General features: G+C 37.6%; 1 protein-coding gene across 6 annotated transcripts in view; it reads right to left on the reverse strand.

Annotated features, from left to right (window-relative positions):
• Nucleotides 1-14144, reverse strand: part of XPO1 (exportin 1) — a 46075-nt gene extending 31931 nt beyond the window's left edge. Inside the window, exons 1-5 of one of the 6 annotated variants that reach the window (XM_058278642.2) lie at nt 13324-14122; nt 9879-10010; nt 3746-4801; nt 3525-3588; nt 1122-1194 (exon numbers count right to left, since the gene is read on the reverse strand). Coding sequence is in view for 3 of the 6 variants with exons in the window: in XM_058278640.2 (XP_058134623.1) it covers nt 1122-1194; nt 4700-4801; nt 9879-10004 (301 nt within the window). In the remaining 3 variants the exon portion in view is untranslated. Of the gene's footprint in view, nt 1-1121; nt 1195-3524; nt 3589-3745; nt 4802-9878; nt 10011-11728; nt 13213-13323 lie in introns of those variants that run through there. The other 5 variants (XM_071208858.1, XM_071208859.1, XM_058278640.2 and 2 more) reach the window with 5 other exon arrangements.
• Between the last annotated feature and the right edge of the window lie 374 nt (nt 14145-14518).

The raw sequence follows: 14518 nt of genomic DNA on the forward strand, positions 1-14518 counted from the left end.
TGACTGTACCAAAGATCTCTGAAGAATTAAGATGAAGATGAAGTATTGGACCATATAGTCAAACTGTACTTATTAATTTCTCAGGTCACAGAACATAATCTAAAATGGTTTCAACCCATAATAAAACATTTAAATTTTGAACCAGGAACCTCTTTTGGAGGGTACCATTCCCTCCTTTCCATTCTTTCAGAATTTATGGCATACAATATAAAGATACTCATTAAAAATTTAGTCTCACTTAATTTGTGCTAGAAAGATGTCAGGATTTTAAGTCAGATGAGCCGAGTATCCCATCAGAAAAAATGGCATGGAAAAAGCAGAAGGATAACAACTTAAAAGATTATTAAGGGAGGGAGACATACATTAATACAAAACAATGCCACCAGAAATAACATATCCTTATTATATTTACTATTATATATTACTATTTTTTTCCCTTCAAAGAACAATGATATCCAAGTGGTAATAAAGGCAGTGTGTGACAGCTGAAAGTAAATGTAAAGAATTTGACTAACCTTGCCCCAAGTTTCTCAAATTATGACATTTCCCAAGATATTAAAACAGGGAAAAGTTAGATATTAATACAAGGTTATTATCACCACACCTTCATTTTCTGATCTCTTTCCTTATTTTAGAAGTCAGCCTCTCATAAGGCATCCCCAGAACTGCAAAAGGTAAAAGCCTTGTGATTTTGTAATCCTTGGTTTTCCTTTGCCATGTTATTTACATATTATTCTATGAGCTGAAAATACTTACTACGTCTCAGTTACTATCTTGTGAACTCAAAGTACAAGAGCAGATAAATTTTATTCACTTGAAGGCACCATTCAGATTCTTTTGCCATACTGAATCTATAAATTTTAACAATGACAATCAGGAGTAAGCAAGTCATAAACTATAGGTTGATACATGTTTTTTTACTGTGAAAGGTTTGACCAGCCTGGTCTCCCTCTTTCTCCCAAATATAAATAAAACCTGCCTGGCTACATGATGAAAGCAGTCATTTCCATTAGAGCAAAATAAACTTTAAAGACTCAGCCCCACCCCCCAATACTCAACTATAATATGTGCCAGGAATAATAAAAATTCTCCATTAACAGTTTTTAAAAACATTTTCTTACCTTCACATTGGTTCCTTGGAAGAATCTTCCACCTTGTTTTTATCACATTTTCCAAAATTTGTAGTCCATAGTACTGAAAATTGGAGAACAAAAGCATGTGAATATATTGCTATAGGACTGGTAACTTTCAGGATTCACAAATGGACAGACATTCACACATATACATCTAAAGTTTCAAAAACATATTACGCTACCAAGTTTAATTACATATATTAAACAAGGATCTATTAACCCATATATTGAGTTTTCATGCATTTTTCCTCATTTTATTGTTTACTACTCTATATAATGTCCTGCTGTTTGTACATGCTCACACCAGGAGAAAAACAAATAAAAAGCCCTTTAAGCAGCCAAATGGGCTTATCTGCAGAAGAAAAAAATAGCCAGATATGAATTCACAACACAAATGACTGCTCATAGGCTCATGTACTTTAACACAACCAGGCTCCTAAGAATTTAGCAGCTTGGATGCTATCAAGCTTCCTACCATCCTCTAGGAGTTGTAAGCTCTTGGCCAAGTATTAAAGTATTAATTATCACAGATACTTTCTATAGAATGTGGTTACAAGCATCACTGGTGTGTTACTTAAGGAGCAGCAAGACAACCCATGGGTTTACTTTCAATTTTAACCCCACCCTTATAGTTGCTATTTCTACTAATTTAAAGATAAACTTTTGTGCACAGTCAAAAGAATAACATAAATGTATGTTGCAATCTGTTATTTACCTTTCAGGTATTCCTTCCTGATTATAAAAGCTGTAACTAAAAATGCGAAAGTAAAAAAAAAAAAAAAGATACCACTTTACACAAACCATTTTATCCCTCCTGCTGATTACTCACTCTAAATAGTCAACAATGTTTATAAGAATTTATTATACTCCAGAAGTTACTACCCAAAATTATTACCATGACCAATTAGTGTGGATAGGCAGGAGGAAGAAAACGGACAAAGATGCCGTGGTACTTTTCAACTGGGAGAATTAGGGAAGAAGTAGCTATAATACTTGAAAGGTAAACTCATTCATATTCATTGAAATATAACCTCAGATTGCAAGGTTTTGGCTGAGAATAAGAGTTCATCTTTAAAATGGTTAGTCATTACACAATAAAATAGGAGCATTAGTATTTCAACCAAAGGGATCATGTGAATGCTCATTTTATCCAAAGCACAATATAGACTGTCCCAAACTACATTGTGCTCAAACAGTGAATGTTTTTGCTGTTTTCTTTTAATATTTCATACTTTTCAGGAAAATTCTGCTATTTCAACTCAAATCCTACATTTGCAGAACATTCCTTAAAAGATTTGCAAAATAAAAACAAGGCCAAAGCAGAATTCTGAAATTACAAATTTGATGCCATTAAATTTTTTCATAATCAGCAGTAAATAGCAAAGCTTTCTATCCTGTTCATTTTTAAGAATATGCCTCTCTATAGGTCTAGGTCTCTCAGAAAACAATAAACAGGAACAAGTTTCTAACTGACTAAAATTCTAACTTAAAAATAGTTAATTTTTAAAAAATTTTATAGGCACAAAATCCATTGTCCTAATTTTATTAAGTCAAAGCAATATACTTCTCACTGCATGGAATGTATCCTCTAGCTAATTCTCAACCTATTTACCTTAAAAAACCTAACAAAGAAAAACCACCATATAAAATATACCATATTATAAATAACCATAAAAGAAACCCTCACCTTTTAAAATCAAGTCTTTTCAGTCCACATTATTTGAAGAGTCTTCCCCCCACTCCTCTACCTATTATTGTCATATTCATTTACTTGTTTTTATTCTTTGATACTTTGTTACCTAAATTACCTATTTACTAACCTCTAGTCCTTTCTCCATCTGTAAAAAGGTAGCTTAAGGTTGCTGAAGATACAGTTCATATTTCATCTTTCTGCCAAGTAGGCTACAGCAGGCAGCCCAATAAAAGCTTTTCACAAGATAGGTCAAAGGAATACAAATTATCATCATCCTAGTATCTTAAAACCCAATTTCTACTAGACATTAAGAGTCTGAATATGAAACTGTGATAAAGAGAATTCACATTCTTTTGCAAAAGGTATTCTGGTTCAAAAATATGAAGTGACAGCCAAATCTGAAAGCCAATAATCAATGACTAATATCATAAACAATCCAATCATTCTAAATTGTTACATTTCTGCTTTACATCTCAGGACTTGTGAAATCCACTGCTGAGTTATGAAGATGAGGGACAGATAACAGCAAAGACTAAATGAAAAAAAAAAAATGCATGAAATGATCCCTATGGCAGAAATTTCTACTGAGCCCTTAGAAATACTTTTTATGCATTGAATCCCCCTTTCCCCTCCCACCGCCCATGAAACAAAAACAATTGATGAACAGAATTCAGTTAAAGGGAATCAAAAGGGTAGACCTTGTGGAGGCCTGCCGTCAAAGCCTAGCTGTGTCAGTTGCACAGGAAGACACCCCTTTTCTTCCTATTACAAGCAATCAACATAATGGAACATTATGATTAATATCAGGTAGTGTTAACATCTTTAAAGAAAAAAAATGACTGCATAAAAGCCAAATGTCATAGTGCATAAATTTAGCACCAAATCATTTGTAATTTATGTAAATTGAAGAATTCTTTACCTGTTGCTTTCTTTCTGTTCCTCTAATCATCTCATTTTTCACAAGACAAATTTGAGTTTTTAAAAATACTGTTGATAAATCAACTTAAACATTAGTAATGTCTGTCAGTATAAAAAGCAAAATTTACCAGGCAAGCAAACAGGCAAACACTGTTATGTTACTTAAGGTTAGCACTTTGAGGAAGTTCTGGACTGTATTTTTGCCCTAAAATTTACAAGATGTCAAAACTAATTAATATTTTTAAACTGTTAATTAACACAGTCTGATTTCAGAAACAGATGTGGACATGGCTATTTTCTGTTTTAACAAAATGTGTATCAAGTGAAAACCTTGGGTGTATTAAACAGAATGCCATGCATGGTATTTTATTTTATTACTTTAAGGCAGTTTAAAGAGAAGCGTGAATCATCAAGCCTAGAACAGTCAAAACATACTCTGATCAACCCTTCTGTTCAAACTTAAAGAAAAAAAAAAGGACCCAAATATAACACTTTCAATTGCAAATAAAAACTGAGTGCTGTCCCATTAAAACCATTGGTAACATGGAGTAGGGTTTTAAGCTATCCACACAACTTGGTTTTGGAGATGCCTAGCCTGTATTATATTGATTACTTGCCCCAGATAATTCCTCTGTTGTTATGTTTCACCTCTGCGTAACATTTGAATTTATGCTACTTAGACCTGTATACATATTCTAAAAAGAAAAAAAGCAAACAACAACCAAAAAAAGCCACCTTGCATACCAGTCCCAATTATAAAACTTCATTCATAATTCTTAGGACTATATGCAAGAATTACTTCTATGTCTCTTAAGACTGAATTTTGATATAAGTTAACAATATAAAAATGATTTTGAGATAACAAATGCTAATACTAAAAATGAGATACCTTCCTCAAAGTTTATGACTGGAAGAAAGGGAGAAATAATGGATTTTAAAACCACCACTTGCTTACTTTCGTGTTCATATTCTGTGAAAATTCCAAAATTGTGTCGACTCTTGTCCATGCATCAGGATGCTCCTTTAAATGTGTCAGTACTTCTTGAGCCATTCTTTGCTAAAGTATTACACAAAAAAGAATTTTAAGCTCACTTGTTCTTTTGAACCATTAAAATGAAAACTATTAAGCAAGTTACAAATTCTATTAGGGTGATTACACTAATTTTCAAAAACAGCCCTTATGGAAATAAAAATATCTATCAGTCTGAAACGTCAATAAAAGGGTGACTATTTTATTCCTTAGAAACAAAACAGCCTTTTTTGCAATCCAATTTATTAGTATTCTTAAAACTGAACTTGACCAATTCAACCAATGCTAACAAAGACGTACTCTGAAGTAAATGAGTTTTTAGCATTTACAATCAACCAAAAGCAATAGATAAGAATTCACATCTATGCAGATAAATTTTGTAGTAGTATGCTTTGCTTTAAAAAAAGTCATCAAGATATCTCTAACTCTATTTAAACACAAATAAATTTCATGGCAAGAATGATGAAAAACTAAACTTAAATAAGATAAATTTCAAATTCTGTAGCTATAAAAACTTTAGACCCAAAGACCTTTCAAAGGTCTCTTAAATTTACTGAATTTCCATTCTCTGAAATTTCACCAGTTTCATATACTAAATCTTAGCTATTTTGAAATTCCTTTTGCTTTCGTATTTTAAAAATGCAACTCCCAAAATCAATATTAAACCCTATATACCCCTGTCATCTAGAATTAACAAATGCTAATATTTTGTTGTACCTGTGTCTTTTTTTTAACATGAAGGAATGAAAACTTAGGGAAATCTTATTTCCTTTCACCAGTGCCATTTCCTTCTTCATTCCTTCTTTAGAGGTAAATCGTTTTCATGAATTTGGTTTATCTTTTCCTGTCCAGTTATTTGTATGAATTTCATAAACTAAAAAATTGCGTAGTTACAGAACTTTATATAAATAATATACACGACATCATTCTGCAATTTGCCTTTTCATTTTAAGTTTTTCAAACATGGCCATGTCAAGAGATATATTCTAGTCTCCTCATTTTAACCCTAATTTTACATGTGATTTGAACACCATATCACTGTTAATTCTACTGGTGATGTTTTTAAGAAACAATAGCTTACTCTTTTTCACTTTTAAGGCTGTATCATAGCTCCACTGCATCTTTCTTCCTATTTATCTCTTACTTATTTCTATCACAAATTGTTAAGTTTGATTGTTTTCAAATTTGTCAATTACCCTTCTCTTAGACTACTTTTTATGGTCAGAGTTTAATGATATTGGTTATAAATAAGAAATCAACAAAAAGGGGATGAGAGCACCCTTAAATTCAACCATCTCTGACATAAGACACCTCAGTCTTCTTTACCTTGGCTGTTTCTACTTAAAAATATTTATCATATGCCTCTTTCTGCTTTGATGTTAACAATGATCTTTTCCTCAGGTCACATTTATGAATATCCTAGTAATTAAACCAGCAACACACAGTAAGAAAACTTTTGAGAAACATATACTCCATAAGTTATACAGTAGTTCTCTATACCCTGAAAAAACCATCACCACCACTGTAAACTTTGAAAGAAACACCACCATTGCTGGGTTCCACCCTAAGGATCTGTAGTTATCAAATTAGGCACTCCAGCACAAGCTCTTTATATACAATTTGGATTTGATTTCATTAAGGGATTTAGCAGCTTTAAGGAGGTATAATTTCATCATATTAAGAAATGATAAAAGGCAGAATGATGATGTATGAATTATCTAAGGTCAAAGCTTGTATTTTTCAGGAGTGTTTTGATTCTTTCCTTGAGACAACCTAGATATTCTCCGTATCTTAACTAGAGATATGGACTTGCACAATTAGTAACAAATATCAAGAGGAAAAATACAGCAATGATGCATGCCTTTTGTCAAGTCTTTTAAAGTGATGGACATTCTAAACAGAAGTGAATACTTTCCACTAAATACTTCCCACACTACCACCATTCATTTCAATCTCCACATAAATCATGCTCTTTCCCGTTAGTGGCAATCCGACTCTCTGAAGGTAATGCTAGTGTTTGCATCCTTAATTTTGTACTAATCTCACCATCATTACCCTAACATTATTTTATTAATTAAAGTCTCAGGAAGAGTTTAAAAGAAAAAAGGCACAAAAGGAAACTAAAGAGGGAGAAAATCTGGCATCTCCCTGTGCTACTAACAGAATGGTGAAAGCATTTTAGTTGCTAAGCAATAGATTAAAGAGTTCAAGATACTTAATACAATATTGGAAAAAACATCCAACTTTTCCTCTTAGCTTTTTTCTTTCTGGCTGTCTACCTGGCTGAAAACAGAAAACTCCATGTAACAGAAGGTAGTTCTAATGTTATAACAATGCTAAATATCCTGCTCTAACTACCCAACTAGGCAGAAATCCTGTCCACAGATTTGAGACTTTCCCTACGTTACATGGTCTGCCCACAACTGATTTTTTAAAAAGTTTAATTAGCATAAATTCTAGTTACCATTGTCAGCACATGCCATTTCATGAGATTAGCAAAACAAGCTTTGAATTAACAAATTTATATCATATATCTTAAATCTTCATTATATATCCCAAAGTACTCTTTAAACAGCCTCTTCTTTGTAAGAGGCACCAATATAGCTGCTTTACAAACCACATCACTAATCCTCCACTTTTTTCTAAGGTAACACTTGGTAGATGGGACTCAAGAGCAAACCAGAAAGAGTAATGGAATCTAAGACTCCAGAACATCCTTACAGAGGACTGTCCACTATCTGGCTTATTTTTTTATTTTAGTTTTCAGCTTTCACATTTATTATTATGAAATATTTCAGGCAAGGTACACAGAAATATTTCATAAGGTACAGAAATTAAGATAGCAAGCACCTATGTATCTACCTATGTGTCCCACAATCCAGTTGAGGTGTAAAACTTTACAACATAAATCGAAGCCCCTTATGTAACCCTCCCCAACTGCATTCCCCTTGGTGAAATCCCAACAACCAGAGCCTGGAAATTTATATGTATCGTGCTCATAAAAAATCCTCCTAATTTTACTACATGTGTATGTAGCCTTAAAAGTTTGTACTGTATTGTTTCACGTTTTAAAACTTTATATAAAGGATATCATTCAGTACAAAAACAAAGAATCATTAAGTCTTAATACTATGAAACTTTATTAAAAGCAGGAACTACATTTTCTTCAAGATAAAAAAAATTACCATTACTTCTCAGTTACAAGCCTATAACACTGGTCTCTGAACTTTTAGACATTGTAAACTAAGTCAGAGTGAAGATTAAACAGTAGTAACTGAATGATGTGAAAAAATTAAATGGCCATCTTCCTAATGGCTACATATTTATTCTGATAATACGGTCAAGGTTGAGCCCCACCTTCTTCCCAAAAGTAGATGCTTTTTATGTATCTGTGTGAGGACAAAAATGAAGCTTGGGAAGCAGATGTGTCTCAACTGACAAACATCCGCCTACCACACATGGGAGGTCCAGGGTTCAAACCCCGGGCCTCCTGACCCATCTGGTGAGCTGGCCCACTTCACAGTGCTGATGCGTGCAAGGAGTGCCCTGCCACGCAGGGGTGTTCCCAGAGCGCACCTGTAAGGAGAGCCACCCTGTGCGAAGAAAGCGCAGCCTGCCCAGGAGTGGCGGCTGCACAAGTGGAGAGCTGATGCAGCCAAGATGACTCAACAAAAAAGAGACATAGATTCCCAGTACGGCTGACAAGAATGCAAGTGGACACAGAAGAACACACAGTGAACAGACAGAGAGCAGACAACGGGGTGGAGGAAGAGAAATACATAAAAAATAAATCTTAAAAAAAAAAAAAGGAAGCTTAATGCTCCACACTGAATGCATAGCATGAGGAAACCACTACATTGTAAGTGTAGTAATACCAATGGAAGAACTTTTACAGGAATACTTTCATAGACAAGCACATACTGACAAAAAGCCCATGCTCTAATCACCTTTATAGAATCACTGCACAATGAATGTTCCCAACTCTCAAAACGTATGTGGCCCTTTTTCCTTTTCCCTCTTCTCTTATTAGAGAAGTTGTGGGTTTCCAAAACAATCATGCCTAAGATAGAGGAATCCCTTCTATGTGTCTTGCCTTTATCTTTATTATAGTGAAAACCATTATTATTGGATTTCACAAGAGACTAGGAATATGCAAATACCTTTTACATTATGCTTTGTGGCTTATCTAGAAAAGATCTCTACCACATCTACCTTTGGGGTCTATAAAAAGTATTACAGCACTCAGGGTTTTTACATTATGCATATATAAGTAATATACTGAAAATATTTCATTTGAACTTAACATTACCTAACCAGGAATCTAATGTACTACCAGATATTTGTCACCTTAAAAGATTTTTGACCCAGCAACAGAAATTTGCTCATTCAAAACTCTTCTACATACTTAGGTCCTTGGGGTGCCAAGGACTGAATAGTTTCTTGTGATAAATACAATTAATTACAAGTTTACAAACATTCCTGTCTCATCTCTACCTTTTAACTGAGCGTTTTATATATATCCTTAAACTGATGAAAACATGATTTTAGGCTCAAGACAATTCTCTACATTAATAATACGACTTTTATAAGTGCTAAAATTCAAATACAGAATGCTCATATTGCTCCATTTTTAAAGTTTTTATCTGTGTAGTACCTTAGTAACTTAATGTTTCAAAACAGAAGAATCATAAATAATGGCACACACAATCTTCCATATCTATAAAACATTAATGCACTGGACTCATTAAATGGGGTAAAGATTTCTGAAGTTAAAAGGACAGAATAATGGAAGAGGGTGAGCATCCTGGAATTCTCTGGATGGGGTTTGTATTATTTTTGTGACTGTCCTATAAGTTTGAAATGATTTCACCATAAAAAGTTTAAAAAAAAAAAGATGGCTCAGTAACAATATCCCAAGACATCACACTCTTCCATAAAACTTAATGCAATTTCTTTCTCTAGACCAACTGTCATTAAAGTTAATACACAATTCCAAGATTAATACAAACTATGAAACGAATTTTTTAAAAAATGATAATTAAAGATTTCTAAACTCAACAACTTTGTTACAGTGTAATTATAAAGTTTGGGTCAGCTACTTTACCTGGGCTCCTTCTCCATGGTATAAGCAATTCACCACATTGTCTAACAGGTTGATATCCAGTTTTTGGCTGAAATCAAGCAGCTGACGAGCTGCATGGTCTGCTAACATTGTCATAATTGCTGGCATAGATTACTGTAAAGAAAGAAAAGAAAAGAAAATTTAAGCTGCCTATGAAGTTTTGATATCAGTTAAAAGTTCCTACTCAAAAGTTACTTTACTTCAACCATGTTCTTACAAATATTTCAATAAGTACTTTAGAGACCTTACCTAATTACAAAATAATTAAGATAATAAAAGCAAATAAAAGCTAAAATTACTTAGCTACTCCATAACCGCATAAATCATTAAGGTCCATTCAACTTTTAAACTACAGAAAACTTTACTGTTTTACTTTTTACATAAACAGCTATCCTATTTCTTGATCAGACACATCTTTAGAATTTTATGGCCCCAAAATCGGACACAGTTCAAAGTCTTGATCTCAAATTGTTACACCCAGATAAAGTTTAAATAAATGTTTCTTTTCTTCCCAGGTAGGGTCTTCTGGATAGTTCAATAAAAGTTCATTTTCCCTCATTTCACATTATCTTAATTTTTAAAGATATATCAAAAAGGCAGATATACAAGACATTCTATTGTATATAACAATGATTAGCAGGACCTACAAGTCTAAGAAATTTTGGTACCAATTCTCTCACTTCTATAAAACTTGACTGTTCTACTCTCAGTAAAATCATCCATACTTGTTACTTTCCACCCTCAATGAATGCAGGATTAAAATTACAAGTCCACCAATTCCTTCAATACATGGTCTAGGAACAAAACCTAGGGCAATATGCCAAATAGTTTTTAAAATTTCACCGGCAAAATAAAAACAACCTGACAACTATTTTCCAAACAAGAACAAATTTTATCATAACACATATAAGCTACTTATAACTTCAAATAAATATACTAACTAAAACCTACTGGTTTATATGCAATTTTATCCTTTTAAGAGGATTCTACTCCACAATGCTGGCACATACCCACATTTTGCTGCCCAACATTTATAAAAATCTTCCCTCTACTTTCTTTCATTAAAGCTAATGCCATTCAAGTCTACCTGGTTAACTTAACCTGTTTTGGGTCAAGATGCTTTAGAATAAGAGTAACACTACAGCTCTCACCCGATTAAAAACTCGCAATTTCGTGAAAAATTACCAAGGATTTAGCACACACTGAAAGTCACCCATGATAAACCTCAGGTTAAGAAACCCCAGTTTAATGTTATTTAGAACCAAGGTCAGATGGTCATTTCCACTCTTCCCTCTCTTAAAAACCTTCCAAGACCAGGAAATGGGTGTTTAATTTGAGCACACATTTTGTTTGGACAAACTAGCTTGACAGGAAAAAAGGTGTTATTTCTTGGCTATTTCACAGCAGTTTAAAAGTGGCAGCAATTTCAATTACAACAAATGAGAAATATAAAAAGTTACTCATTTAAATCATATAATGTAAAAATCAAAAGTAAGGGTTCAATGAGATTTTTACTCCTCTGAAACCTTTTTGTCCATTACTGGCAACTAAAACTGGTAAGACTTCAAAATTTTCTATAGCATGTATTAAGCACGCTGATTTTTAAGAGAATACCTGGCATATATACACAATATAAACATTAGATCTAAACAGCTAATAACAAAAAAGCGAAATAATAGATTCCACAAGTAAATGTGTAGTAAGTTTTCCCCCATAAAAAGTTAAAAGATCAGAACAATCTTAAATGAGACTGAAAAGCATATCAAAAATAAGCTTTCGATTTTTTGGGTTAAAAATGGAACGAACTTTTTTTCCCCCATGGAGTTCTGTACCTGGTTTTTGTTTTTTTTTTTTAAGCCAGGCTCAATAGACTTGCAGAAGTTTCACTTTCAAGTACATTGTCCATAGAGACAAGAGTTCTCCAAGCTACACTCATGTGAAAACTCAGGTTTAGAACAGAAGCGTTTAAATACAGTAGTTTTGCCATCCTTAGAACCAGCGGCTATCTTCAAAATGACCTACCTATTCAACTGTACGTAGTACAGAAATGGCGTCTGTGGTCAGTGCCAACCACATTTAGTCCCCCCAATCAAGCAGCTTCCAAAACATTCTTTCCACTGACAGCAGTGTCCCACACGCTCAAGATTTAAAACCGAGCAGTTAGTAAACAATTACAGCAGGAGAAACGATAAAAACTTTTTCTCCTTGGGCCCCTCAATCCTAAAATCCACTCACTGAATACACATACAAAGGATTATCATCCAGCAAAGTTGTGACTCCACAAGTGACTACACCAAAACACGTTCGCTGCCACTCAAACTGAATAGGCAGCTACATACTGCCAGGTCCCATCCAAAAATCAGAAAATCATAACCGTTGCTTAACGATTATGATTACTTCACACTACGTCAAAAAACAAGTCGCTACAAGGCAATAGACTACTACTTAGCTGTGTGGGCAATCGCCTGCTTCATTCAGTAGAAACACACCTCACTAAGGCCCGCCCTCCCCTCGCTTCCCACCCGAACCGATTTGCAGCACTTCTAACTATAGCACAGAATGGAGAACGCACTCACCCCGCCCATACTCAGAGGAGGCATTTAGACCAGGAGGCGTAAGTTCACCGCCCCATTCTCTATGCAGCATGGCCTCTGCGTGATCAGAGGTTCGAGCTGGGCAAATATTTAATGCTTTCTCTACCACACCACTTGCTCCCACCCACTCCAAACTCAGGGACACTGGGATGAAGGAGAACCAGGGCATCATCCACTGTACAATGCCAACAGTAAACGATTCGATCACTTTACTTACTCAAGCCCTCATGTCGGAAAAGAAAGTACAACACGGAACCCCATTACCAGCCCCTGAAAGATTTAACTAATCTTTCCTTCTCATCCCAGTCTGAAAATACGCCAAAAAGCTTTTGAATTTCCTTGCCGGAGAAGCAGGGACCGGGCAGCCCCTCCCTCGCCCGATCCCAAGCTCTCCATCGAAGGGGCCACGTGATGCAGGCGGACGTTTCAATGCTGCTGCACTAAATATTTCTGGAAACTTCCACTCCTGGTAATTTACAGAGATGTTCCTGAAATCGTCCCAACTTCTCCCCTGCCCCTTGGGCTGGGGAAGCCCTTCCACTCCCGCGCAAGGCCTCGCTTCACTACCACGCTCCTCGCCTTCTTCCACCGCCACCGCACACGCGAATGACCCAGCAAGCGCTCCCCTCCCGCGGCCGGCTCCCCCCCTGCATCCCCCGGCGGCAGAAGAGGCTCCATTCAATCGCAGGCTCCGCTCCGGGCCCGGCGCGCCCCCAGCCCGCGGCCGCCGCCTCCCGAGCCCGCCGCCCGCGGCCGCCGCCCGCCCCGCGCCGGCCTCCTCCCGCCCGGCCGCCGCCGCCCGCCCCTCGGCCCCGAAGACACAGTCGACTTACCCAGAGATTGAACCAACTGCTTCTTCCTTCCTCGTCGGGGAATTAGGGCGAGGGAAGGTGGGGAGGGGGAGAAGGGAGGAAATCAAGGTGGGTTTCAGTGTTTTCCCACCTTAAAAAAGGGAATTTTTTTTAAAAAGAGGAAAATGGCAAAAAAAAAAAAAAAAGCTCAACAATATTTACTATCTCAGGGCCACCTCCTCCCAACACACACACCCACCCGCCCCCCAAAAAAGAAGGGGAATTAATCTGTGGAATAAATGCTCCCGCCCTGCTGGGGAGTGAGGGAAGGGGGAGGGGAACGGGGTCAAGTCCCAAAGATTCAGCCCCAGGGGGACCCTCCAGCCACAGGCGGCAGCAGGAGCGGCAGGAGTAGGGGGTGTAGAGTCCACACGGTCGGGGGGACGCTCTGCTGCCAGTTGCAGTCCGACTCCCCCCCCCCACCAAAATACGGCTCCCTCTCTCACGCGGCTCCGGCACTGGGCCCCCCCACCCAGGCTCGCCTAAACTTTCCCCCCTTCTGTTTCTCAGCGACTGGTGGTTCCCCCCCTCCCCCTCTGGGTGGTTGCACGGACTGCAGCAGCAAAGACTGGAACAGGCACCGCCGCCCGGGCTGTAGCTACTGTTGCTCTTGCTGATGCTGTAGCTCCCGCTGCTCCTGCCGCGGCCGCTGCAGCCGCTTCTCCCCCTCCTCCTAGTGCCTCAAACTCGGAACCGGTTGAAACCGGTTCAGACTGGGAGATTCCATCTCGGTTGAGTTTTCAGCCCATGGCGCCGCGGAGCGTTTGGAACCTGGGCCTCCGCCCCCAGCCCGCCTGCTCATTGGCCGGCTCCCGCCACAGCCGCGCCATCATCCTCACTCTTATTGGTCCGGCCGTCCGTCTATCCCACCTCAAGGCTCCATACGAGCCCGCCGCTCCGGCCCCCGCCTCTTTCCAGCAGCGATTTGCCCGCAGAGTGGGGGAGGGGTAGCGGGGCGGGTGGAAAGGGAGAGAGCAGGGGGGTGGAGGAGGAGGTGGAGCGAAGAGCTGAGCCCAGCAGAGAAAAGAGCGAAGAGAAGCCGAGTGAAGGATTGGTTCGAAAGAGCTGTCAATCAAATGCAGTCCGCCTTCGACTTCCCTTCCCCCTCCCGCCTCTCCCCCCACCCAGTTCTTAGCCCGCAAACTCAGCCTTTCCGGCCCGCTCATTGGCTGGGCGC

The sequence above is a fragment of the Dasypus novemcinctus genome, chromosome 17, assembly GCF_030445035.2.
Source record: "Dasypus novemcinctus isolate mDasNov1 chromosome 17, mDasNov1.1.hap2, whole genome shotgun sequence".
NCBI classification, from domain to species: Eukaryota; Metazoa; Chordata; class Mammalia; order Cingulata; family Dasypodidae; genus Dasypus; species Dasypus novemcinctus.